Below are 24889 nucleotides of genomic sequence, written 5' to 3' on the forward strand. Positions count from 1 at the left end.
TACACGGCGCCCTTAAACCGCTAACCTAGACAGATGGTTGTTCTGGTAAACAACCCAGAGAGGCTGGATGTTGCTATTTCTCATGACTGAAGCTTGTTATTTGCGATTCATAGCGAGTTTCCTTCCTCAAATAATGATATGAATATGTTCAACTTTGGCGTGAGCACGCTGAATTACTCCTAATGCTGTTTAATTAATGACTGTGTAATTACTTCCCCTTCAATGTGGCGGGAGCTGACAGGGAATGAGGCCAAGAAAGGGCCAAATAGAGCACTGAGAATGAAGAGGATGTATCTGCTTGCAAAACTACAATATATATGCACAGTGCAGCACACCACCTGTCACCTGCTTCTGCCAGGCCTCATCTTACATTTTTTTAATGACTATACAGTATAGCCTACTTGTGGTTTTGGTGTCTTTGTGGCCCGCTGCATCTCTTGTTCAAGTCTAGTTTTCCAATGTTTCCTGTCATTCTGTAGTGATAACTATTAAATTGAATGACAATAATAGCTTATGTTATGTAACAAAAACATGAATATGTACAGTCATGTAGCCTATTGATTGACTGAGTCCAGCTGTCCGCCACTTGTTGGTCACAGCTTTTTTAACCCAAAACCATTTAAATTATTATGCTAAAACCAAAATCTTTCTGTGCCTTTATTTTGTGTAATGACATTTTCCAAGAGCCTGGTGTCACTTTACTCCGAAAGGCAAAGGAAACATGAAACCCTGGACAAAGATGTAAATGTATTTTTCATTGAGTGAGATAAACAACAAAGAAATTGAGTTCTCAAAAAAGTATTTATTACAAGTCATGTAATAAATAAGCTATTATCTGTATCAAAAGATGACTAAAATAAAATACTGTGAGGCTGCCTCAAAAATCTGAAGTTTTTAAATATTGCAATGTCATGTGCAAACATCTCACTCTGTCTAAAAGCCAACTTCTTCATACACAACAACTACAATACTAATGTTGTGTAGGCTAAGGCCAGTGACACACAATGAGGGTCTAAGAAGAACTATAAATAAATGATTGATTATAAGGAAACTTTACTTCTATTGAACTTAAGTTAAGAATTTTTTAAGGTTTACACTATAAAAATGTACATGTGTAAACTCTGCTCCTGGCTTGAAATGTGCTGTACAAATAAAATTATTATTATTATTATTATTATTATTATATGTGTGTGTACATTTATAGACGAGCCTGTGGAGGAAAAGTTAAAATAAGTAACAAAACAGAAATACAGAAATCATATCTCTTACTGTCAGAATACAAATGAGGATTATGTCAAGGAAAGTGAAAAGAAGAAAGGAAATGAATAAGAAAAAAAGCTGCAGTAACTAAATGTTATACCTTCAGGCGAAGTGTTCAGAAGTGTAAGTGCCCTGACTGCAATGTGTCTCCCCCTCTGGGCTTTAATCTGCCATGTGGAACAATCCTAAAGCCGCGTTTAGATCAACATTAACAGATTTGTCGTACCATCTGAGGCTATATTCTCACAGGCAATTAACAGCTCTAAAGTCTTAGCATTCATAGCTTATTATTGCTTTGAAAGTAATCCTAAACATAAGAAAACCTCTTCTCTATGCTGAATCACTTTTCTCTATTGGAAGGCTTTTCTGAGCTGTTAGTGCAGATGTAATTTACTATTCTATTGGAGCATGAAAAAAGAAAGTCTGATGAATTTGAACAGAAAAAAATATGTTTAAACTGATCTCTGTCTTTAAAAGAAAAAATGTTTGGGGGTGAAAACAGATGAATACTAAAAACTAAAGTCATCAGCTTTCTTCACAAACAGCAGATATTTTCAATGTCACAAACGTAAGGGGATTACAACTGTTATAACGTTGCCTTTTAAAGCTGTTTTGTTACTGCTTTTCCTAGCTAACATTTCTCACATTCACTCTTGGGAGCCAGTTATGCATCTGAACCTGCAGGCCAACTCTCTAAACCTGAGACTTCCATTAAAGCCTCACAACTTTAGATATTCAGAAAGGAATACTGCAATGTTTATTTATTGGTATGCCAAAACCTGTGATGGTCACTGTGGGAGCACCAGAATGTCCCAAGAAAAACATGGAATAATCATTTCTTGAACAGCTCAGGGATTAACTTGATTATAATGTATAAGAATTCATTAAACCACCGGCAGTTAAAATTCTATATGAGCCTAAAGCTTTATAAACATTATCCCATATGGAGTTTTGTTGGGCAAGATGAATAGAAGCTCTCTTGACTAATAAGTATATCTACTTAGAGGTGACAACCTGGTTCCTGCACTAACTGGGAAAATTTGAGCAGAGGAAATGAAGGAATAATGGTCTCCCCTTCCTCTACACTCTCCTGATCGAGGCACTTCCCCCTCCACTGGCGCTGCTCATTATGAGACTGTAGTTGTAACTCCCAGGGGAGATTGTGTGTAACTGTATGAATGTGTAGTAAAGCAATACAGAAAAAAGAGTGCATGTTGAGAAAGTCTTTCCCAACATGAATGAAAGATGCAGAGGAAGAGGAGAAGCCCTGAGTGAGGCCTTTCAGCTGTATGGTGTCTCTGATGTAGTGGAGCCTGGACAGATCTGCCTTGCAGGGACTGAACAGCACTCAGAGCTCAGGGAGGATGACAGGAAGTGGACACGACAGGCTAAGTCATCCAGGAAATCTTTTTGTAGCTTTGTTATTGCTTGAGAAAGCACAACGGGCAATGACTGCACACTGAGGAGGATGGAGTCCAGTTTCTCTTCCAGAGCCACAATCCTCCTGTCCAGTTCCTCGCTTCGATGTTGTAGCTCCGACACCAGATCATACATCATGTTCTGAGTCTGCAGAGCAACAGGGAGGACAGTTCAAACATCTGACTTTATACCATGCTGTAGTCAGTTTGTGCAGACGTCACACTGAGCAGAGTGGGGAACCTCTCTTTCTACATTATTATATATTTTCAGATACGGATTACAAAATTAATTTAAGGCAGAAATGAGAAAGAAAGAAACAAACAAACAAACAAACAAAGAAATTGATGTTGTTTGGGAAGCATATACTGGGTCCTCTCCTCAGCCAATAGCTACCTTATATAGACCCCCACAGAGCTTGTTTGCTGAGATACTGATTTGTTTATGGGATTACAAATATATGGTTTTCCAGGAAGTAAAAGTAAATTGGTGATTTTATCTAAAAATACAAAAGAAATACATATTTCCTGCATTAATGTCAATAGGGGTAATAATTGATTATGGATCCTTATTGAAGAACTATTTGAAAATTCATTTGGGGACTTAAAGGATCAATATGTAGGATTTAGTGCCCTCTAGGTGTGAGGTTTCAGAACCAGCTGAATACTGCTCTCCTCCCTTCACCCTTCCCTTTCAAGCATGTAAGAAAACCTGCGGTGGCAATGAAACTTGTGGAAAACTCTAGAGCCATGTTTGGTTTGTCTGTTCTGGGCTACTGTAGAAACATGGCAGACTCCACACTGCACCTTTAATTCTGCCAACCTAACAAATGTGAGGGTCACTCTCTCTTCAGCTTAGCTTTGGTCTCAACCAACTCACACCAAGAAATATCTGACTCATTACCTGCAATATGCTTCACTGTGTTCAAAAGCTAGTAGAGTTGGTTGGTGATTATTCTTTGTGGATTCAACACAATGTGTAGTTGTTATTGACCCTGTTTATATCTAAATATTGAGTAGAGCAGCTTTACATATTTTTAAAACTTGAAAAGTTTCTGTTTAAGTACAAACCTTTGCAAGATCAGCAACTGTGTTGGCCTGGTCAGTTAGTTTCCTTTGTTCCATTTTGACTCTTCGCAGTCTAAAGTTAAAAATGAGAACACACGGTCACTTTCGTGCCAAGTCAAATAATTGCATACTGCCCTTTATCCTGTTACCTTGCATAAGTACATAATTAAACAACCCATCACATATTTCACCATAACAACACTGAACATTTATCAAAAGGAAGGAAGCTGCAATAACTGCAAAGTCAGCAAAGTGTATCAATATATCACTGAAACTGTGATGGTCAGTGATTTTCTGTTTGTCTTAACCTTGCACTCATTGATGGTGACGCATTTATACCTACTCGTGGATGGCTTGCAGGAATTTACGCTGATGGTGGCGAACTCTGGCATGATCAATCTTGTTCACCAACTTGGTGTTTTTGTAGATGAGCCACGTCTCCCTCAACACATTGGCTGCTGTGTTTTTTATCTGAGGGTGGAATTTCATGTGAATCAGTAGGAACATGATAATTAGTTTCAAATAGGATTTTAGTCATATTTGTGTCTTGACAAAAAACATATTGACCCAAAATGGTCAAAAGACAAAAATTAAATATATTTCAATGAATTTATATTTACAATAAGGTTTGAGCATTAAGAGACCTTTTTGTAGAGCTGAGTATCCATCATGAAATTATGGACATGCTTCTCAGCTCTGGTGAGCTCTGACTTTCTTGCAACAACAGCAACCACTAAAGCTGTGCAGCCTGCTCCCTGAGGAGAAGAGTAGTGATTAACATGACTATAGCACACTGTGGTAAAGAGCATTACATCTATATGGTCAGAAATCTTCAAGCAGGCTTAATCTTGTTAATAAGGTGACACCGTAATCCAGATAAATTTATAATCAATGAAACAGAATGCTGAGTTAGTGCAGCTGTAAAAATATGTTGCAGCATCCAGAACATAAATGAAACTAACAACATAAACATTAGCTTGACAGAAGTTTTATGTTTGTATTAGTTTTCCACTTAATATTAGTTTGTCCAAATTACTAATTGAACTAAGACTTATGAATATGAAGTTATTACAATGTATACTATACATTTAAACACTGAAAATGTTGCTACACTGTGGTTTTAGTAATTAAGATGGTTGGTTGGTATAGGCGACTTAGTTGTTAATGGGTTTACTTTCCACTAGATGCCTGATTCTACTGCATCTGTACCAATCTCACCATGATTCCAGTTAACAAGCAAACTCCTTTTCCACAGTAGGTGTGAGGGACCATGTCACCATAGCCGATTGACAGGAAGGTAATGGAGATCAGCCACATTGCTCCAAGGAAGGTGCTGGGCATCACCTCCTGGGTATCATGATGATACCTGTTGAGACACGATTCCTGACTGTAAGAGCATTTGATGTTAAAGCTGGAGAGAGACTGTGTTGTTTAGTTATACCAAGGAAGAGATTTAATAAGTAAACTACCACTGATTTGATTATTTCAAAACAACATAAAGTGGAAACTACACAAACCAATTACTGGCGTGGAAGAAAATTAAGTTCTGAAGTTTTTTTCTGATACCTCTCACATACACGCACAGTCCATGCTGCAATGATCCAACAGGACACACTGAAGACCAGCAGGACAGTGCCGGGACAGATGGTCATCAGGGTCTTCATGACAAAGCGGGTGTCGAAGTTGATCTTGTTGAGTGCCCCAATGCTGCGGGAGGACGCGTCTGTGAAGAGCTTACTGTGGAGCAGCATGACCCGGCCAATCAGGTAGAGGCGCAGGAACATCGGCACAGAGAGGATGATATCGACATCAGCGTCCGCTACTGATGCTGTGTAGCTGAAGGTCAATCGAGTCGTCCAGCTCAACACATACTGGCCTGGGATTGGATGGATGGCGCAGACGAGGAGCTCAAACACAACAAAGAGAATCCGCTCAAAGGTCATAGCTATCCTCCAGTCATCTGCCCCATTGTCCACCATGAAGAGCTGAGGAAGAGAAGAGACGAGAAGAGAAGAGAAGAGAAGAGAAGAGAAGAGAAGAGAAGAGAAGAGAAGAGAAGAGAAGAGAAGAGAAGAGAAGAGAAGAGAAGAGAAGAGAAGAGAAGAGAAGAGAAGAGAAGAGAAGAGAAGAGAAGAGAAGAATGTGAATGTTAAATGTATTTGTTTTTGGAAGTTTCCGATTTTATGTTTGCTTTTCCTCTCATGTAAAGTATTATTTGGTTTGTTAATCTTATTTCATGAATCTTATCCAGCTCATCCAAAAGATCAAACAACTGATCAAACAACTATCCTAGGTGTAAAATGTATAATTTTTGTGAACCAGTATGTACCACAAACCACATGACTGATTTTTCAAGTTTTTCCAGTCAGAGTACAAAGAGTAACCTGTGGATTGCTGTTAATTCATCCACATACCTGGATTTCCCTTGCATGGTACATCACAATGAGTCCAAGAAGAATAGCAGTAGAAAGGCTTATCAGGCCTTTCAGAACATATGAATATATGGAGTCCTGTAAATCATGGAGACAAAAACATGAAGTGATGGTGATTGCAGCTTATTGCAAAGACATCAAAACATATGCAGAAATATATAGGCATAAGTGTACTATGAATAAAGTAAATATAAAGAGGACTACCTTGCTGTAAAATCCCCTTGACAGCTCTGTCTCAATCACCATGACTATAATGCCAAACATCCCGCAGACCAGGGCGTAGTCGCTCAGCTGTTTGCGCTTCCCAAACAGAGCTCTTCGCTGACCCAATCTATAGCTGATGTCCTTGCTCTTCTTCTGTGGTACACTACCTTCCTCCCTGGTCAGGTTCTCACTGTTGGCCTTGCTGGAATCTTCTCTGATGACCTTGGAGAAGGCGTCCTCGAGGATAGCACTGTGAATAAGCTGAAGGGGCTGATGGCTCGAGTGAAGATCTGCAAGACTGGATCTCACAGTGTCATTGCTGGTCAGCGGATGCACAGCATCTCCATTGACTATATCACTACTTTCTGTGGTGTCGGAGGGCAAAAGATGTTTAGGGAGGGTGGGTTTCGATCCACTGAGGTGCTGAATGTTTGTCTGCAAATAAAAGTTAGACAGTCAGCACAGGTCATGTAATTTTTTTAAGTGGGATATGCAGCATATCCGTTTGTAATGAGTTTGCATGAGGTAAGATGGAAAAGCAACCAAGACTTTCAAGCTTTGTATTTAATCTAGTTGCTGAAAATAACTTCTGATGTGAGATTTTGGTAGGAAATACTTTTCAAAACTTCAAAACAATGCAAAAATTATTTCTGGAGAAGCATTCTGTCTGTCTTCGGTTTTCTTGTTTCTTTTGCCGTCTTTCAGTGACAAACTGGTAAGATGTCCACCAGAATATTCTGGATAGTAAAGTCCACAATGCAGACAAAGTGTGTCTAATTAACCATAAAAGTAAACTGCATGGATTTTTGAAAGCTCAACAGAAGATCAATAAACTACAGCATTTTGAAAGAAAAAACATGTACCTGACTTTGTCGCTGTCTTCCTCTCTCCTCCACTAACTCCTGGTTGACAAGTGAACTGTACTGACTGGTCGAGAAGGATTGGACGCTTTTGTTGCTGGCTGGTGTAGATGACCTTGTCACCTGTGGAGTGCTCGTCAGAGGGCTGTAAGGGAGATGACGGCACTTGAGGATGATGGAGGGATCTCCAGATGACTTCCAGGTTTCGTCACCACTTGCAGAGCAGTGAGAGTCTTGCTTTTGACATTGCTGAACCAACAGTGGCTCTTTACCAAAAAGCTCTCCCCAGTTGTGGTCTGCACTGGCAGCGGGCTGTGGCTGTCGGGGAAGTTTCTGATTTGTCTTAGCACCCTCGATGGAGTTCAGAGGAATGTTGAACAGATTTGGACAGATTGTTTGACTGCTGTCTTTGAGTTTAAAATGATTGCAAGGCTGTTGCTCTTTTCGACCTTCTTGGTCACTGCAGTGAGGCATGAAATTATCCTGTAGATGGTTTGCTGCAGGTTTCAAAAGATCCCGTTGGTTTGTTTGGTGTGGGAAAACCTGGCATGAGGTCAAAACGTGGGTGCTCTGAGAGAAAATCTTGGAGTGTGGTGAAGATGAAAGGCCTCTCTTGTTTGAAACTCTGGAGAGGCCATCTTGGACTGCACTGTGTTTTGACTGTGGTTGAAAACTAGAACCCTTTGAATGTGCATCAGGACAGGAACAACCACATCTGTCACTGTGGTTTGGATGTCCCACACTGGTGCCTGGTCTCTCTGCTGAGGTTGAATCATCCCCTACCCTGCTAACCTGGCCACAAAGCAGCAGCCAGTCCTGATCACTCAGCTGAGATAAGGTCAGGTCTCCACTTTTCAGAGGCGACACCTTGGCTGAAACTCTGGGAGGACTGATTCCATTGGATCTTTCATGGGGGACAGATGAAACACAGCACAGACTAGTCTCCTGTAGGGATGACGATGCTTCCGCGGAGGTCCCTGAGTATCGATCACGCATCCCCTCAGGGCTTTTTGAGGGGGGTGACGGACCTCCTGAGGTGCAATGCTCATGGTCACCATCACGAAAGACTTCACCTGTTGAGTCAAGACGTCGCGTTGCGTTGGTGGGTTTAACCAAAATCAACCTCATGGCATCACTGCAGAGCTGAAATAGCATAACACACAGACAAGCGGAAAGATGAAAAAGAAGAGGATGATGACATATAACACGTCCTGAAACATATTTGGATCCAAGATGTCATTGTTGAATAATGTGTCCACATAAGCCAACTATTAATTCACAGTCCTGAGCCTACACACAAGGACTATTTATCCAATGAAAAAATAATTACTTTAATAAAAGCAACAATTTGTTAATCCTAGGTTGTGTGCTCAGCAGGTTGTGAATGTCAAAAGCAGATGTGCCCCCCCCCTCAAATTTGTCTACTCGAAAGGGAAATCAGAAAGGCTGAGAAAATTATACAGATCTGTCTCACTGATTAGCTATTTTGGTGGAAAGAAATCAGGATATTTATTAGCCAAAATTAAAGTTTGACATTAATATATCTAGTAGAATTAAAAAGTGGATTTTGTCCTGTCAACCACTTTCCATTTAACAAAAAAAAATCTAAATCACTGTAACCTAAGGCTGGTTTAAAAATATGGTGACATTAAAAGAAAAAAATATATAGTTTTAAATTTGACAATGTATGTCAATATGTTGATATACTCACTAAATGAATCAAATTAAATATTGCAAAATCATATATATCTGCAGTTAATAACTGCACAATCTCGATACAAAAAGGATTAATGACACTGCGTCAGTGATCATCACAACCACTTAAACTAACAAAATAATAAAAGTCTTGGAAAAGTGCTGATCTTAATAACACGTGACTGATACTGCTTACTATGTTGCATACAATACATTTCAAGCCAACCATAAATAAATACTAACATAATTATTAACTGATTAGTTAATGGCAGCTTAAACTGTTATCTAGTTATCGAATAGTTAAAATCTTAATATGGTTTACAACAACCATCTTCCATTGGTGCCAATAATTATTTGGGTTTTCTTAATAAAAAACAATATTTTGGAATTCTTCGTTCTTTTCCAATTTAACACCTCAATTATTATATTCTCTTTAATAAATAATTAGATAAAACATGAACAAATTGAACAGCTACCACAGGCGATCCTTACCTTCTTCTTCCTAATGTTACTTTTCTCCAAACGCACAGAAGCAGGTGACTAATAGGAAGTGTGCCCCGTTTGCAGAAGAGAAGTGTTAGAAGAACAGAGTGAGTGGGGGCTGGACACGGATTGCCTCCTCCCAGTGCATACACTTAATAAAGGAGCTTTGGAGACCCTTTCCTTTGAAAGTAATGATTAGAATTCAACATGAAGAAAGAAAAGGGCAGCAGCAGCTGGCCTGCTAAAGGGTTGCCATGCAAATGGACGGGGAGTGGGAAGGTACAGCGACAGGTTAGGAAACAAAACCCTGTAACATCAGACCAGAGTGTAAAAGCGGAACATCACACGTACATGCTCAAAGATATCCCTATAAATTGGGAGTGGACTGATTGGTTGCTCAGGAAAAGAAAAGGAACTGGTCGCTTTCAATGCAAAGTGGGAAATAAAAGGTCAGTTGAACTTGTCATTGAAGCGCCACAGTTCAAAGGCCTTTGCAGTCTCTTATCTGGTCCCCCACAAGAGCCTGGTTGGACAAAGGCGTCCATTTCTAAATCTAGTTCTGAATGCATCAAGCCAGGGAGAACAAGGCCTCATCAGACACGTCCAAGAAGATCTAACAAATGTTACCGTGGGAGCAATGTTGCAACAGATGCATTAAGAGTTATTTTGACAAATACAAATCGATGATGTTCAAATTCTAAATCAGTCAGTGGAAGTCATGATCTTTTCTCAACCAAGTACTTTCTACAGTGTAGTGTTTTGTTGCAGTAAGAACAGAAACATGAAACATGAATTATTTCTTTCATACATATCATATAAATAATACAAACTAAGAAACAAAATTGATTTTCTGGATAATTAGCCAAAATTCTGTTAGGCTAGAATTTCCAGCTATGTTGTGATGTTAAACTCTATCTGCCTAATAACATTTGATGAGTTAACTATGTTTTACTTCTGTACTTGTCTTATTTATCTCTGTTATTTATACTTAGTCTGCTTTAGCCCAGTTTTATCTGTGCTCGCTGTCTCTCCACCTGGCATCAGGCAAGCCTACAAAGCCTGAAGCTCTGCTGCCTCAGCAGCTCACTATATGAATGTTGCTGTGCTGGAGAAAACCTTTGTGAACAGCAGCAGCACAGGACAACTGTCGCTGGCCATATAAATGATACCAAACTCATTGAGAAGCAACAACTATTGCCATAGCTGTTTTCAAAAACTAAAAAACAGTTGGAAACGTTTTAATGCAAAGAACAAAAAATAGCATTTTCCTAAAAGTTGATTTACCTGATGCTATCTATTGGTGTCTTTGACGTTGTCTTCCAACTGAGATGTTAGACCACCAAATTTCTCTAAATATTAGGGCTAAGACCCACTTCTGTACTTAATGACTTATAAACAGATTAGTGACTAAAACATTCATACACTGCAGCATGCGCCTACAAGTGTTAGGCTAAGACCCAAAGTGCTCTGTCAACATGCACGTTCATTTCACCAGCCCTCTATATTTGTGAAGTGAAGAGGACCTTACAGCCAGTGGACTACAAGCTGCTCGGTCGGGTGAAGGGAGGTGAAATTCAGCCATTGTGTATGACTTGGAGATACACAATTTTTCTTTACAAAAGAAACAAAAAGATCCTGATCATTTTGTTGAAATAGGAAAGACTCTACAGTTCGTTGTGTAAACCCGATGGCTTCATGATCAAGTTTTTTTTAGTTTTTTTTTTTTTAGTGCATCAGCCTGTAAACACGGCTGAATTAATTCTTTTTTTCTGCAGGAGTTGCCATACACTGCAATCGATTTTCATTTCCTACATTAAACATACTCTACTTGGGAGCATCATGGGTCCTTGCTGTCTGGCTCACAGACCCAAGAATATATCCCTTATGCCTGAAGCACTGTAAGGATGTCAGGATAGAAAGCACACTGTTCCTTCAGGGAAAGACTCTTCATCCACTGGCAACAGTGGCTTAAATGCTCAAGGCCATTGTTTTTTGCCCTTTAAGCAAACAACCAAGAATTTTTCTAAGGGAGGAAGAAATAGGTTACTCAGTCTCATCAAAAACACCCACACAACATATTAACAGGCACAGCTATTTTAAACTGACTAAGATTTTGTCTTTGAGCATTTCTGGTCTACAAAACTAGAGTCAACTACCTGCTTGTATATTAGGTAAAATCTGAATTGTGAACCTCTGACTTTTTTGTGAATAAGCAACCACGCCAGCAGCAGTTGGCAAAACTTCAGCTGAGAACACTTGTATTTAAAAGGGACACAAGATGTTGATGATCGAGTGGTGAACTTTAATAAGTTACTCTCAAAACATCTGGTTTCCCACCTTCCCAGGAGTGCTAGAAAAAAAAAGTGTAATTAAATTTATTAGATGATGAAATGTCTCATTAGAGGCCATGCGCACAGACATGATGATCAGTTGTGACCTGGATTGCAGAAAATTATTTTCTCCTGGCTAGTGAATGGAACAATGAAGCTGAGTCCTCTGGCACAAGATATTGTTTCTGTGCGAGCTGTGGTGAAGCTTTCATCAGCAACACTCAGTTTTAGATGAAATAATTGAATTTTCCAATATAAGTCTCCAATGTGCATAGGTATACAGTTTTCAAATGGAGTTATGGGGGAAAGTGCATTCACTTTGAATTGAAGGTGGCAAAGCGTTGGTTCAGGGGGTTTTCTGGTGCCTTCATCCACTCCTTCTTCAGCTGCTGCTTAAGCTGAGACAACCTCATGTTAGGGTTCTCCTTTTTTAGGCGAGGCATGTTGACCTCCTCATAGGCAGCAAACGCTGCTTTCACCCTCCGCTCTGGGTGGCGATCCAGATCCTCAGGTCCCGTGCTGGGAGAAAGGAAGACAGAGTACACAGTAATGAAGTGTCAACATTCACAAGTCACCTTCGCTGTTTTACAGTCCTTTTACAGTCCTTAAGACAACTTCATAGTGATGGCAAGGATTTTCTTCTGTGGAGATACACATCATTCTGAGATGCAAAAATATATGTAGATGGCAAAATGTCGGTACCTGAGCAGAGCGATGGCATCTTCTATTGTTCTAGCTTCTTCAGTTCCTTCCTCGGGGATGATTCTGTTCACGTTCTCCTCCAGTGGAGTATCCAGATGACTCTTTTCTGTGGGAAGAAATGTAATTCCAAAAATGACCAAAATGGTGTCATGGGTAAAAGATGCTTACTGGTTTGACCTATAAAACAGCTTCATCTTCATTTTAACTAGCACACTTTACCTTTCGGCTTGAGCTGCTGCTCATGCTGCTGCTGCTCCAGCTCCTGCTGAAGTGTCTCCTCAATTTGGGCACGAGTCACTTTTCCTGCCGCTGCAGCCGCAGCCTCCCTTTGGGCTCTGCCCTTTAGCCTGGCATTCTCCTCATCCAGAAGTCGCTGGTTTTCCTTTTTCCTCTCCAGAAGTTCCAGCCTCTTCTTCTCCTTGTCATCCTGCAAAGGGGGAAAATTGTTCCATCAAATTTGTAGATCTTTTGTACTTACAAAAATACTACATGCATAATGACACCTGCAATCACTTTACTATTATAAATCGAAGTTTCACTAACTCTCACCTGACATCACTGAGGATGAGAAAGTCAACAAAACGCCTGCAAGTACTCCAATGTAATACTACAGAGCCGTTGAATCCCGATAAGACTGTCCACTGTGGTTATTAAACTTCTGCATGTGCTTGATAAGGAGTGGCGTTAGGTCAAACTCAAACTCAGGCAGAGAATGTTTAAGACATTGACAGCGAAGTCCAGTAAAATAATTTTAGATCTACCTCTCGCTGAAGCAAGACTAAATCTGCTTTGTGTTGCACAGCTGCTATTTTGTACACTATATAAACTCTTATATTTAAGTTTACTTCAAACATTCTGATCTTGTTATTACATAAATGCAGATTAAATAAGGCACAGGTCATTTGCTCTTTTTTTTTTGTTCTGTTTTGTAACTGCTCGCTAATACAATGGCCCACTGTTTGGCTCAGGCTAAATAACACTTAATCCTTTCAATTAGACTTTAAAGTGTGAGACAAAAAAAATGTTGGTTGTTCTTCCTTTTCAAGTGTGACAGGTTTTGCCAACTTCTTTATCTTATTTGTGTTTTTGTTTTATTTAATTTTGAATGTATTATTTTTTATATTTTCATTATTTAAAGTTAAAAGTAAACAGTCTGTACACACATCACTTAGTACAGCCCATCCAAGGAGTGACATAAACAGGATCATATTGACAAAACCTAATCAAAAACAGCAAACTCTTGAACCTTAAAGGACAGGTTTACATTGTTTCCAAGTCTGTCTTAAAACAACAGTCAGGTGTTCATAAGAACAGTGAAAGTGGTTTACCTCGCTGTAATCATTACTCCTGTTCATACTGCCCTTTAAAAGATCCCCTTTGAATGCACTATATATGCAAGTGATGGGGGATTAAAACTACAGCGTCCTCAAAGTCATTTTGTCCAAAAATGCATTTTAAAATTGATCTGAAGCTTATTTGATAAGCTTTAACAGTCTGAGTTAGTCATATCAAGTTAATTTGAATGCGTCATAATAGCGCCAGATAAACTTTTACATACATTTTTTCACAGAAGGAGGCTTGTGGATTTTTGTCCCCCATCACTTACATTATAAGTGCATTACGAAGGGGTCTTCTAATAGCCAGTATGAACAAGGAAGAATGATTACAGAAAAACCTGTTGAACTTGTCCTTTTAAGTGTGCAGCAACACAACGAAAAGTTCCAAATTTGAAGACAGCTCACTTTTCTCTGCTCTTTTTTGAGTACATGTTTGTCAGTTTCCTGCCACAGAGCATCGTCCTCCTCCTTCTTCTTGCGGGCATCTGCCACTGCCTTGGCCTCGGCCTTGCGAGCTCTGGCTGTGGCCGCCTTGGAGTTCTCGCCCTGGAACTTCTTTGGCATCCCAGCAGCTGCTCCTCAGCTGAAAGAGAGAGAGGAGCACACACAGGACACCAATCAGAGACAAACACTGACAAGGGTTAGGGTTAGGTTTGTCAAGGCTGATATTCAAACTAATGAACCTATATTTTAATATCATTTGATTTGACTGAGCCAAAACCTTACAATCATTAGTCTTACCCTACATGTTTTTGGTTGAATGGTGACGACTCTATATTTCTTCTTGTTTGCATGAAACATTTTTCCATATATATTAAAACCGAATATTGTACAACATGCATCGTTTACATTTAACTGGCAACAGCTCTTGTACGACTTAATTATTTTTAGGGACCATAATGACTTTTGTAGCCTTAAAATGTGTAAATAAAGTGACGCTAGCCAATTCAACCTTGTTAAACACTCTTATATGTAACTGAATTAAGCGTCCTTTAAAATGTGGCTTAACAAACACGCACAGGTGAACAAAAACACGCATTTTATGATGAGATCAATAATTTAAGCAAAAATTTTACACACGACTGCAGTTGCTCGTCAGTGTGGCTAGCGTTAGTTAGCTACAGCTAGCTCCAGATAAACAAGCCTAGCTTCTTATCAACAACACGGCCGTGCTCTCTTTTAATAACTTTGCCGAAATGTAGAATAACAGTTACAAGAGACGAGTGTTCAAGTTATAAACACGATGTCATACCAGTACGAGAGGAAAAACAGGTCGTAGCTAGACGACAGTTGCTTGTTGTTTCGAAGAGGCATCTGACACCTCCTCTCTGAAACCAACGCGCACTCTGATGACGCAGGCTCCCCATAGGGCTCATGTGAAGGAAATATTAAAGATGTATTGTTTGGTATCCATAGCAATGATAAGGAAAAACATACAAAATTATATATTATTAATTTATTAATTATTTTAGGAAAATACCACATTCATAAGGCTAAATTTAGTAACACAAAGCCTTCATTTTTTGCATTTGAAAAGGAAACCAAACAATATATAAAAACTATTAATGATTCAAATAATAAGCTGCTAAAACTCATGAGTTATGTACTTTGCTTTGTATTTTTTAAGTGAAACCCCCACTGGCTGATATGTTGTTATATATTTACGGCTGTGTGTTTGTATTGTTCTATTGTCTCTTTATAATATTTCCTAAACATCAATAAAATATGTTTAAAAAGATTAAAAATTAAAAAATTAAAATGTGAAGGAAATATTTTACCCTCAACTCTACTACAGCAATTAGATTAGTATGGAAGCCCAGTTCCGCCAGTGTGATGGGAAAAAAAGAAGACTAGTATATCAAAATAATGACTTACTACCTCAAAATAATGAGAAAATATCTCAAAATATTTATTTAGTATCTCAAAATAATGAGAAAATATCTCAAAATGAGAAACTATCTCAAAAATATTGACTTAATATTATTAAGTATCTCAAAAAAATGATGTATTATCTTAAAATAATGACTTAGTATCTCAAAATAATGAGAAACTCTCAAAATATTGACTTACTGTCAAAAAAATATTTACTTAATATCTCAAAATAACGACTTATGACTTATTAGTATCTCATTATTTTGACTTACAGGATTTTTTTCATCACATTGGTGGAAATGGGCTTCAACAGACAAGTAATACTCGCTGTAAAAATGTTATATTTGACTCAATGTAAATAAATTAAAAAAATTAAGTTTTATTCTTAAGATCCCCTCTAGACATTTTTGGAGACACAAACAAAATACTCAGCTTCGATTATTAATTTGATATAGGTTTAAACAAACAAACAAACAAACAACAAATAAACAAACAAAGGATTAGTTAACCAATTTAAAAGATTCAAAATTAAATCTCATGTATATGACAGTATTTTTAGTTGCGGAAGTTCAACTGCTGGACACAAGATGTCTCCAACTTCACTTTTTAAAAATAGTCCATGCTAAGTGTATGTGCAACATAGGCTTCACTTGTGTAAGTTGCATAGACCATGATGGCTTCTAAACAAGTTGTAAAGCTACTAATCAAGCGTGTGGGTACACATTTTAATCACAGAACACAGAGAAACTTTCCCCCTTCAGCTGATTAACTTGGAAACAACCTTCAAGTGTCAAGCTCTGCACGTTCATTCAACTGACGTCAAGGCCAATCTCATGTTTGAGTGGAGAAGGACTTTAAGGAACATGTAATATGTTTAGGAATGATTAAGGTAAATGTTAAGCTTTCTACAATTCATTTTTTGTAAACCATCCTTGAGTCAGTTACAGTTAGTTATGTGATAAATATGTGCAACACTCCTTTTTCTTAATGTTTGTACATTTAAATGATTTATATCCTTTAAAAGGATCACACATACTAGTGTATATGTGGGTGGATTCAACTCATTGACACTCTGCAGTCAAATTTTATGCTGCTGTCATACTTGAGTCAAAGGACACAGAAGAGCTGATACATTTTTAACATTTTATTAAGATAAACATTTTACATAAATATTAAAAAAAAAGGACTATACTGATGTTCTGTGCTCCAATAACACCATGATATTCCATCATGGATGGTAATAATTTGTAAGTATTTAATAATAAGAATTGAGATGGTCTAATTTGAGCACACATGACTGACTGTGTGTGTTTTCTTTATTCAGAAGTCATTGTCACTCTCCTCCAGCAGAGGGGGTCTAATGCCTCCCCTTGGGGGACGAGAACCCCTGGACACCGGACCCTCCAGACTGTCATCCTCCAAATCCTTGCTCTCCTCCTCCTCTTCACCTTCCTCGTCTTCCTCATCGTCCTCGTCCACATCAATCTCACTGTCATCCGTCTGAAACAGCAGACAAACAGGGGACACATAATAACCACAGTTACAAAAAAGCTTGTTGTTGGATTCAGAGTCCAGTTAAACCATCAAACACAAAATGTACTTTTCTAGGTAATAATTCAACACACTAATAATTCAACACACCGTGACAAGCTACAACAAGGACAGACACATTTCTATTTCAGCTAAACACTTGATCAGCTAATTTGTCGGGATAACGTCAATAACTGAACCCCCTCTTCGACTCAAGTCCAGAGTTGACAGTGGATTCCTGAGCTAGTAGAACATGTCCATCTGGAACCACACGACTACAGGGACCTCTTAAACCACAGACCTAAAAATCCTTTCCACACATGTCAACACTGTAGGAAATATGTTCAAACAGTAGAGGAAGAGTAGCAGAATGCAGCGCAGAGTAGTTGCACTTTGAAAAAGGGGCCTGGCTGTTGTGACAGATAACCATCAGCTTAATGATGACACTCTAAAAAGGGATTCATTGGCCCATCAGCCCACCCTTAACTAAAAGCATTAAGTTCACGGTCCCTGATATGGATTCCAAAAAGGCATTCTGGGAAATGTAGTGAAATAAGTAACTGGAGGACAAGAAGAGAAGGCATGTTGAGGGTAAATGGTTTTAAAAATGGTTTCAATAATTAATTAATGTTTCACTGAGATATTGGGACCACATGTGTAATTCTACTGCTGCTTCCTGACAGTGGAATACATTAAATACTGCATGAAAATAAGCTTTAGATAGACTGTTCTCCAGCAAAAGAAGCAAAAATGTCTGTCGTTCGCTATTTCACTAATTCTTCTAGATTTATACTGTTTATGTGCCTCTGCGATCCTATGACGCCATTATAGAGTGGTATTTTTTGCATTTGTTTTGTAGAATAAATGCATGGCTTACAGAGAAAATAGAGAACATGACAAAACAATTGCAACTGATCTGTAAGCTTTGTGAGAAAAGTCTGTTCAACCACGACTGTGTGAACTTGATTTAACTTGGGTGGACACAGGCGTACACAAGCCCTACAGTGTTGAAGAATGTAAGGATGGATTTTCCTTTTGACACACAGAGGGGGAAAAGGAGTGAGCTATAGTAAATCCCGGTCCTGCACAAACCTGTCCTGTCCGTCGTTTTTTGGCATGAGGAACTGGCCTTCTGGAAACAGCTATGGAGGGCTTTTAAAATTCAAATATAAGAGATGAGTAAGATACAGAAGAGAGCACAAGCTGGAAACACCCCAAAGGGTGAGAAACTGATCAGAGATGGTTCACAGGACACATGGGTGAAAATTACAAATAAGGGTTAAAAGCAGAAAGTCATTCTGTAGAGAGACGGCACAGAGAGCACCGCTCAGGGGTAGCTTGCTACATCTGGCTTCATTTAGCAAGAAGAGGGAGGGAGTCTTGTATTGATGTTGCTATGACAGTACTAACCTCATCACTGTCACCACCCTGCATGTTCCCGATGAATCTTCCTCCTCTTACTGAAAAAGACATAGAAGTTAGATAATGTTGTTTTATGGATTTAGTATGTTTGCTTTCATTCATTATTCTTTTTTACTCTGACACTTTTTTTGTTCAGTTGGGAAATACCTTCCTCTGGAGTTGTGTAGAAGGCAAAACTGTGCTTCCACACAATAGCTTCTCTTATTAAATGTCTGTTATATTTGGTTTGGACATGATTCAAATATTCATTTGCAGGGATTTGACTTGTATGTATTTCCTTCTAAATTTTTTTGTTAAAGACAGATGCCAAAGACTGGCCTCGCAGAGCTTCATATAACCATTTAATATTATTTCCCCACAATCTGACCACTGGCTGTCAGCTTTAATGAAATTATTAAAGTCAAAACCAATATGGGCAATTTTCACAGCCAGGCCAGCGTAGTTCAGTGTACAGTGTTGTCTGTGAACTGATGACTTGAACCCCTTTTCAAGTAACTAATAGTTGATCGTGACATGAAGGACTTGACACATCAGTTGTCTGCATACCTGCCATGACGCCATTTCGGGTGGGCCGTGGCTTAGAAGGCCGACACTCCTCCATGTCGCTGTCTGAACCTTTGTCCTCAGGAACGTCCATGTCAGAGTCTTCATCTTTCACTGCAGAAAATATATTTGATAAAAATGTTAAACCATAAAAAAAGATTCAATGTGAGTATTGCTTTGCTTTCATTGTTGGTGGTTTTCTCACAGGAACTCCTCATCAGATCCCTTTCCTCCTCCCTCAGTTTGTGCTGCATCATCCTCAAAGTGTTTTCAGCCTCCTGCAGAGGAAACAAAAGGACAAACACAATCAGAGAACATGCAGAGGCCCATTCAGAGAGGACAAGCATACACTTGCATGTGCCTTCACACATCTGTTGAAAGCTAAATCCAAGTACTTAAAGTCATAATGCCATTCTCCTTTATCAAGAGCATGCAGTGCCAATGTTTGTGAAGAGTACACCTTTTTTATCCATGTGCAGCTCTACTTTTTAAAGAGATATGTTAGTGTAGGAGTGTAACTGTGGTTTAGTTAACTTCACGAGAGAAGGATATACTGTTCTCTCCTTAGGCCACCAAGTGATACTAGGGGCATACTGAGTCAAGTTCATGCTTTCATTCACAGGAAAACTGGCTACTTTCAAGTGTAAGCAAAAGTAAATAACAGTATTAGGGCACACTCACACTAGGCAATCGTACCGTGCCCAAGCACGTTTGCCCCCTAAAGTCCGGATTATTTGGCTAGTGTGAGTGCAAGTGTACTGTGCTTGAGTACGGTAATTTGGTCACGCATACGCACTAGGGATTAATATTTTTTCCCGAAAATAAGACATTTTAAATCCCGGGAAAAGATGCCAATTTTCCAGGGAATCCCGGGAAATCAACGATTTTTAAAAGGCAACACTAACTGAGCCCTGTTCATTTCAAGCAACACAAAATGTAACGTGGAGACATTATGCATATATGGGTTCCCAATCCGACCATTTTTTGTGCATTATTTTATCATTATTAAAACAAAAGAACTCAATTTATGTCGACATTATAATGAATAGGCTATAGGCTTAATATTAGTTTGCATCCAGAGAGCTGCGAGGACTTCATTACATCTGCTGCACGGCTGCTACCACAATTATGAAATGGTAAGTTTATTGTCTGTGACTGTGAACCCTCATAAAAGTAATATTTTACAAATCTGCATTATATAAACTAACGAAATTCGTTAAAGTAAGTCATTTGGCGACTTCTAAGTCATTAAACTAAGTCTTACCTTTACTGGAGTAAAGAGTTGAATCAGTACGTCTGCTTTTACTAGTCTTTTTTACACAAGTATCTAGTACTGCATACTACACAGGCATGACTCAGAAGAACAAGCTTGCACTTTTTAATCATAGTGCGTTGTGTTAATTGATTGGCTGTGTTGTGTTTTACCGGCGCACAGCATGCGAACACACCTGTGCTTGTTTTATGAGAGTAAACTGTCTATATGTTTTTGCGCAACGCATGTGTCGGATGCAACCGTGCTTGAGTACACTTGGGTTTGAGGTAATGTGAGTGCAGGCCAGCGGGGGACAGGGGAGGGGGGACATTCATACTTCAGCACGGTACGGAACAACTGGCCCTAGTTTGAGTGCGCCCTTAGTTATATGCATGCAGTCATTTTGAAAATACTGAGATTTCCTGTGTTACATATCATATTCACCAACCTCAAACCTCTCTTGCTCCAGTCTATGATATTCTTCCAGCTGAGACTCCAGGAAGCAAAGGTTCTTGAACTTCTCCACATAGGTGTCATATTGTTTGTGCAGATCTTCCTCAATCTTCTCATATTCGTCCATGAACGCCGGCCTGAGAGATTGAAAGAAGAACAAGACAGTGTGCACTGAAAGATTTGTCGTGAGTCAAATAAAGAATGTTTTGAAATGGTTAAAATTTTAGCAATAGCTCTGCTTGAATGATTAAAGCTGGCCAATAATTAATAATTCAAACTGAACTGTACAGCCGTCCTGTTTCCAATATACTTCGATTTTTGGTTGTTTTTTTGCTGAGGCACATGGGAATAATTTTTCTCATTTCATTGGCTTCTTCCTATGAGGTTGTGAACTGACCTCACACTCTGCAGTGTCTGGAGTCTTTTCCGATTCCTCTCCAGTTCCTGCTTCTTCTTTTCTATTTTGGCATCAAGGCTGGTCTCATCAGAAACAACGTTACTCAGCATGTCTTTGGTCTTCTCCACACTTTCCTTGATGAGCAACAAAAAGGCACGGTGGCAGAGTCAATGCCATTTCATGGATAAAAGGGGCCATGGGTGAATTTACAGTATGTATTGCAATACATACCAAAACCTCCTTGATGGCAGCTCTCAGGGCCTTTTCAGTCTCATTGATTTCCAGAGGTCTAGCAATGGCAGCAGTTCTCATTTCCTATGGACAACAAGACAGCAGAGTAATCTCCTGCACCACTATCATTGATGTCCTCAAACAGATTGCTTTACAATTGTACAGCTGTTACTGTTATCATCTAAGAGCAGCAGCTTTGGTTCACTGCAGAAAAAAAGCCACCTTCTGCTACCAGCTTCACCAGCACTTATGGTAGAAAAGCTAAAAGAAGTTCCTTGACTGCCAACATTGATTGTATGCCCGATTTATCTTGAAAGAAGAGGTTTGATTGTGTCTCTGTTACTGTGTCTCTGTTAATGTTTGCACTTCCGCTCACCCTTAGGTCCACCTCCTTTCCCAGTAAATCATATAGAGATGCTCCTTTTGACGTGACCTCGGATGCCAGCTGCCGAGCTACTTTCAGATCTGAAATCTTAAGTGAAGACAGAGGGGGACTTATTTGCAACTGAGGACATACACACACACACCGCTCTTGATTTAATCCACATAAAAGATGTATACATTATATGTAAGGGCAGCAAAGATTGCACAGTTGTAATGCCGGCTCAGAAGGAAAAAATAGAGCTTCCTATTCCACCGACAATTTGATATAAGATACATTTTTTAAACATGAGGAGAACAGGAAATAGGGAAGGAAGGAATATAAAGAGCTTTGAAAACTTGATAGTGAAAAATACCTAATGTATTACAGTGACTTTACTAGTGACCTTTCGTGCAGGCCCCACCCCTCTCTCTGTCTGCATCTCCATCTCACCCGTGAGCCGAGGTCAAACTTGAATTTGTTGTTGTCCTCCTCGACTCGGTCTTCCAGGGCCATCTGCTTAGTCTTCATGGCGTTGTACAGCACTGAGGTGATCTTTAGCATCTCTTTCACTGCGTAGCCATCAGCCTGGTAGAGACGCTTGGTGTTCACCTTGATGTGAGCTTTAGTCGCCTGCAACCGAGAGAGACAATGACAGACCGACTTAGGACCAGTGGGCCTCATATAGCTGAAAATAAATTATACGTTTTATATTAACATAAAACAATATGTCACCATGAACTGAGCCACGGCCTTGATGAAGAATATTCGGTCTGATTCTGTATCCACATCAGTGGGAATGTCCATCTGAGGTTCATATCTACAAAAAATGGAGAAAGAGAGGGACAAGGAGAAAAAGTTATACACACTATTGTCTAAATATCCCATCGAAAAAAGGAGCCAGGTAGAAAACAAAGGGCAGAAGATACATGCTTTGAGCTTATCACCGGGTTAAAACATTTATCAAACTTAACTAAACATATTCAACATATCGCAATGTTATGCCTTATGAAAAACAACAAATATTTTAGTGGTGACTACATGGTGGATCAGTTGCTGATTTAAACAAATCAAACCAATCAGACCTACAGTTTCTGGATAGTTGTCAGCTTTTCTTTTTTTTACTTGAAGCAGATGAAATCATGAGGGATGGGATGCCACACAAAGCATTTCTAGACTTTTGAACTTTTCTGAACAGTTGCTTTTTGCACCATGTCTCACCACAACATCCCTTTTCCACTGAAATACATCAGTCTACATTTCACAATCAAATAGGCTGGATCCTAAGACTTATAACTATATATAACTAACTTACTGTAACTATAATATAACTCAATGATAGTTTCAACTAACATGGAGAAAGCTAGTGCTGAGACAGTTGATTAACTGGTTAATATACTGGAATAAAACCTACTGATTTTAATTTGATAAATGATTTATTGTTATAGACAGTTATAATCTAAAAATACCACACCTTTACTGATCATAATTCAGCCATTAGTCAAATCAAAAATTGATCACATTTATAGTGACCAGCGTTGGGAAGATTATTTGGGAAAGGTAATAGGGTACAGATTACTAGGTACTGTATTTAAAAATAAGTAATGTAACTATTTCAATTACTTAATCAAAGTAATGTAAAGTATTACATTTGATTACTTTTTGATTACTTTTCTAATTTTCTAATGAATGTTTTCAGCTGTTAGGGTAAGTGTACCCATTAGGCCCACCAAAATCTAAGTTCAGGTGTTTTTCATACATACTGACATGATTTATGAGGGAGATCATAATATCGCAATATTTATCTCTCATTTGAAAATGTATTAATTAGTTCATGTAGATTTTGCAATATGAAAAAAGTCAAAAATATGGCATGGACTTAATTGGTACTGTGACACCTTGTAAGCCCACGTGTGCTCCAAATAAGCTCACATCATGATTTATTTACATGATATAAAATAATATTGATTTCAAAGAATTAAAAACAGTAACGTGTGTATTCAGTAACATGTTAAATATTACAAAATGAGTTAAAAACCCTCCTCCTGAGCAAAAATGTAACCCTCTTTGTAATCATTAAAATTTTCATTTACAGTTATATTTATTTTGTAAATAAATTACTTAACGCCGTTACATGTAACTAGTTACTCCTCAACACTGATAGTTACAATGGATAGTAGCTGCAGCCTTTGTAAAAACAACATACCTCTTTACAAGCCATATTAGGATTTCTGCCACCAGAGGAAAGTTTGGTGTCCTGAAGTTCTCCATGGATATCAAGCGAACATAGCCCAATGCCCTCATCATTTCTGTAAAATCTGTCAAATGACATGTGACTTCAACAACCAGCATCCATATAGACACAAAACTCACACTTCAGTGCAGCAGCAGGACAGTTTTATTAGGCGTAAATGGTGATATTCACTTACTTCGCAAGTCTCTGAAGGACATCGTGACTAGTGAGCACTGTGCACTTTTTTCTTCCCCTGCCAGCAAAAAGTAAAGGATGTAAATTATTATATCAGACGAGTGAAGAACTGATTCTGCACATTAATAATTTGCGAGTGAGAACAAGAAAATCACAGTAAATTAAATAGTAGCCAAACACTATCTATCCATCGCTACGAATGGGTTTTAACACCATCTCGGGATTAATATATCGCAAAAATGTCATCAACACATGGTAGATTTAACTATATATTGCATGTTTGACCAGAAATAAACAAGCGTGTCACAGGACGGGCCAGTTTAAATAGCACATTACTAGAAGGCTAGTAAACAAAACAAAAATAAGCTAACTTAACGCTCAGTGCGGCGTTTGGTTTATAGTTTACACATAAAACACATCACAACCAGTAAAAAGATCGTCGTGCTGAACTATGTGGTTAACAAAGGTAGCATTTTCCCTTTATTACGGGTTTACGGGGTAGTGATAGCGCTTACCTGCCGAGCTAGCTGTCCATTAGCAACCTAGCATAGACGGTCACTATGGAAACCAATTCTCGTTCTACGGAAGCTCGACGCAGATAGATAGATAGATCG

The 24889-nt window shown here is 38.8% G+C and overlaps 3 protein-coding genes across 3 annotated transcripts; all 3 read right to left on the bottom strand.

Annotated features, from left to right (window-relative positions):
* Nucleotides 1-2439: 2439 nt before the first annotated feature.
* On the bottom strand, nt 2440-8367 carry kcnn1b (potassium intermediate/small conductance calcium-activated channel, subfamily N, member 1b). Its single transcript, XM_062424069.1, has 9 exons — nt 7243-8367; nt 6380-6814; nt 6158-6253; nt 5310-5728; nt 4962-5109; nt 4388-4498; nt 4087-4214; nt 3747-3816; nt 2440-2826 (listed from the first exon to the last, which is right to left on the bottom strand). Exons 1-9 carry the CDS (start codon nt 8365-8367, stop codon nt 2542-2544), a joined length of 2817 nt encoding a protein of 938 aa, XP_062280053.1. The 3' UTR covers nt 2440-2541.
* A 3257-nt stretch (nt 8368-11624) lies between these two features.
* Nucleotides 11625-15115, bottom strand: ccdc124 (coiled-coil domain containing 124). Its single transcript, XM_062424350.1, has 5 exons — nt 15039-15115; nt 14192-14369; nt 12669-12876; nt 12450-12555; nt 11625-12266 (listed from the first exon to the last, which is right to left on the bottom strand). The coding sequence occupies exons 2-5, from the start codon at nt 14348-14350 to the stop codon at nt 12062-12064; spliced, it is 678 nt and encodes a 225-aa protein (XP_062280334.1). The 5' UTR covers nt 14351-14369; nt 15039-15115; the 3' UTR covers nt 11625-12061.
* Nucleotides 15116-16787: 1672 nt separating this feature from the next.
* On the bottom strand, nt 16788-24809 carry cluap1 (clusterin associated protein 1). The gene is made up of 13 exons (XM_062424326.1): nt 24791-24809; nt 24277-24333; nt 24054-24165; nt 22583-22667; nt 22301-22480; nt 21863-21958; nt 21487-21570; nt 21256-21389; nt 20854-20995; nt 19359-19431; nt 19157-19267; nt 18599-18648; nt 16788-17158 (listed from the first exon to the last, which is right to left on the bottom strand). Exons 2-13 carry the CDS (start codon nt 24296-24298, stop codon nt 16979-16981), a joined length of 1269 nt encoding a protein of 422 aa, XP_062280310.1. The 5' UTR covers nt 24299-24333; nt 24791-24809; the 3' UTR covers nt 16788-16978.
* Nucleotides 24810-24889: the final 80 nt, after the last annotated feature.

This window comes from Scomber scombrus, chromosome 8, assembly GCF_963691925.1.
Source record: "Scomber scombrus chromosome 8, fScoSco1.1, whole genome shotgun sequence".
Lineage (NCBI taxonomy): Eukaryota > Metazoa > Chordata > Actinopteri > Scombriformes > Scombridae > Scomber > Scomber scombrus.

Bases quoted from the DNA above. Each gene is read 5' to 3' on its own strand.
- kcnn1b (XM_062424069.1), bottom strand. From the start codon at position 8,367: ATGAGGTTGATTTTGGTTAAACCCACCAACGCAACGCGACGTCTTGAC. The intron at 6,815-7,242 runs GTACATGTTTTT...TTTTATTTGCAG, and splicing joins GAAGACAGCGACAAAGTCAG to ACAAACATTCAGCACCTCAG. The intron at 4,215-4,387 runs GTCTCTTAATGC...TTCCACCCTCAG, and splicing joins ATACTCAGCTCTACAAAAAG to ATAAAAAACACAGCAGCCAA.
- ccdc124 (XM_062424350.1), bottom strand. From the start codon at position 14,350: ATGCCAAAGAAGTTCCAGGGCGAGAACTCCAAGGCGGCCACAGCCAGA. The intron at 12,877-14,191 runs GTGAGCTGTCTT...CCCCCTTTGCAG, and splicing joins TCAAAAAAGAGCAGAGAAAA to GATGACAAGGAGAAGAAGAG. The intron at 12,556-12,668 runs GTAAAGTGTGCT...TTCTTCCCACAG, and splicing joins GCAGCAGCTCAAGCCGAAAG to AAAAGAGTCATCTGGATACT.
- cluap1 (XM_062424326.1), bottom strand. From the start codon at position 24,298: ATGTCCTTCAGAGACTTGCGAA. The intron at 21,390-21,486 runs GTATGTATTGCA...TTGCTCATCAAG, and splicing joins CTGCCATCAAGGAGGTTTTG to GAAAGTGTGGAGAAGACCAA. The intron at 20,996-21,255 runs GTCAGTTCACAA...TCAATCTCTCAG, and splicing joins CAGACACTGCAGAGTGTGAG to GCCGGCGTTCATGGACGAAT.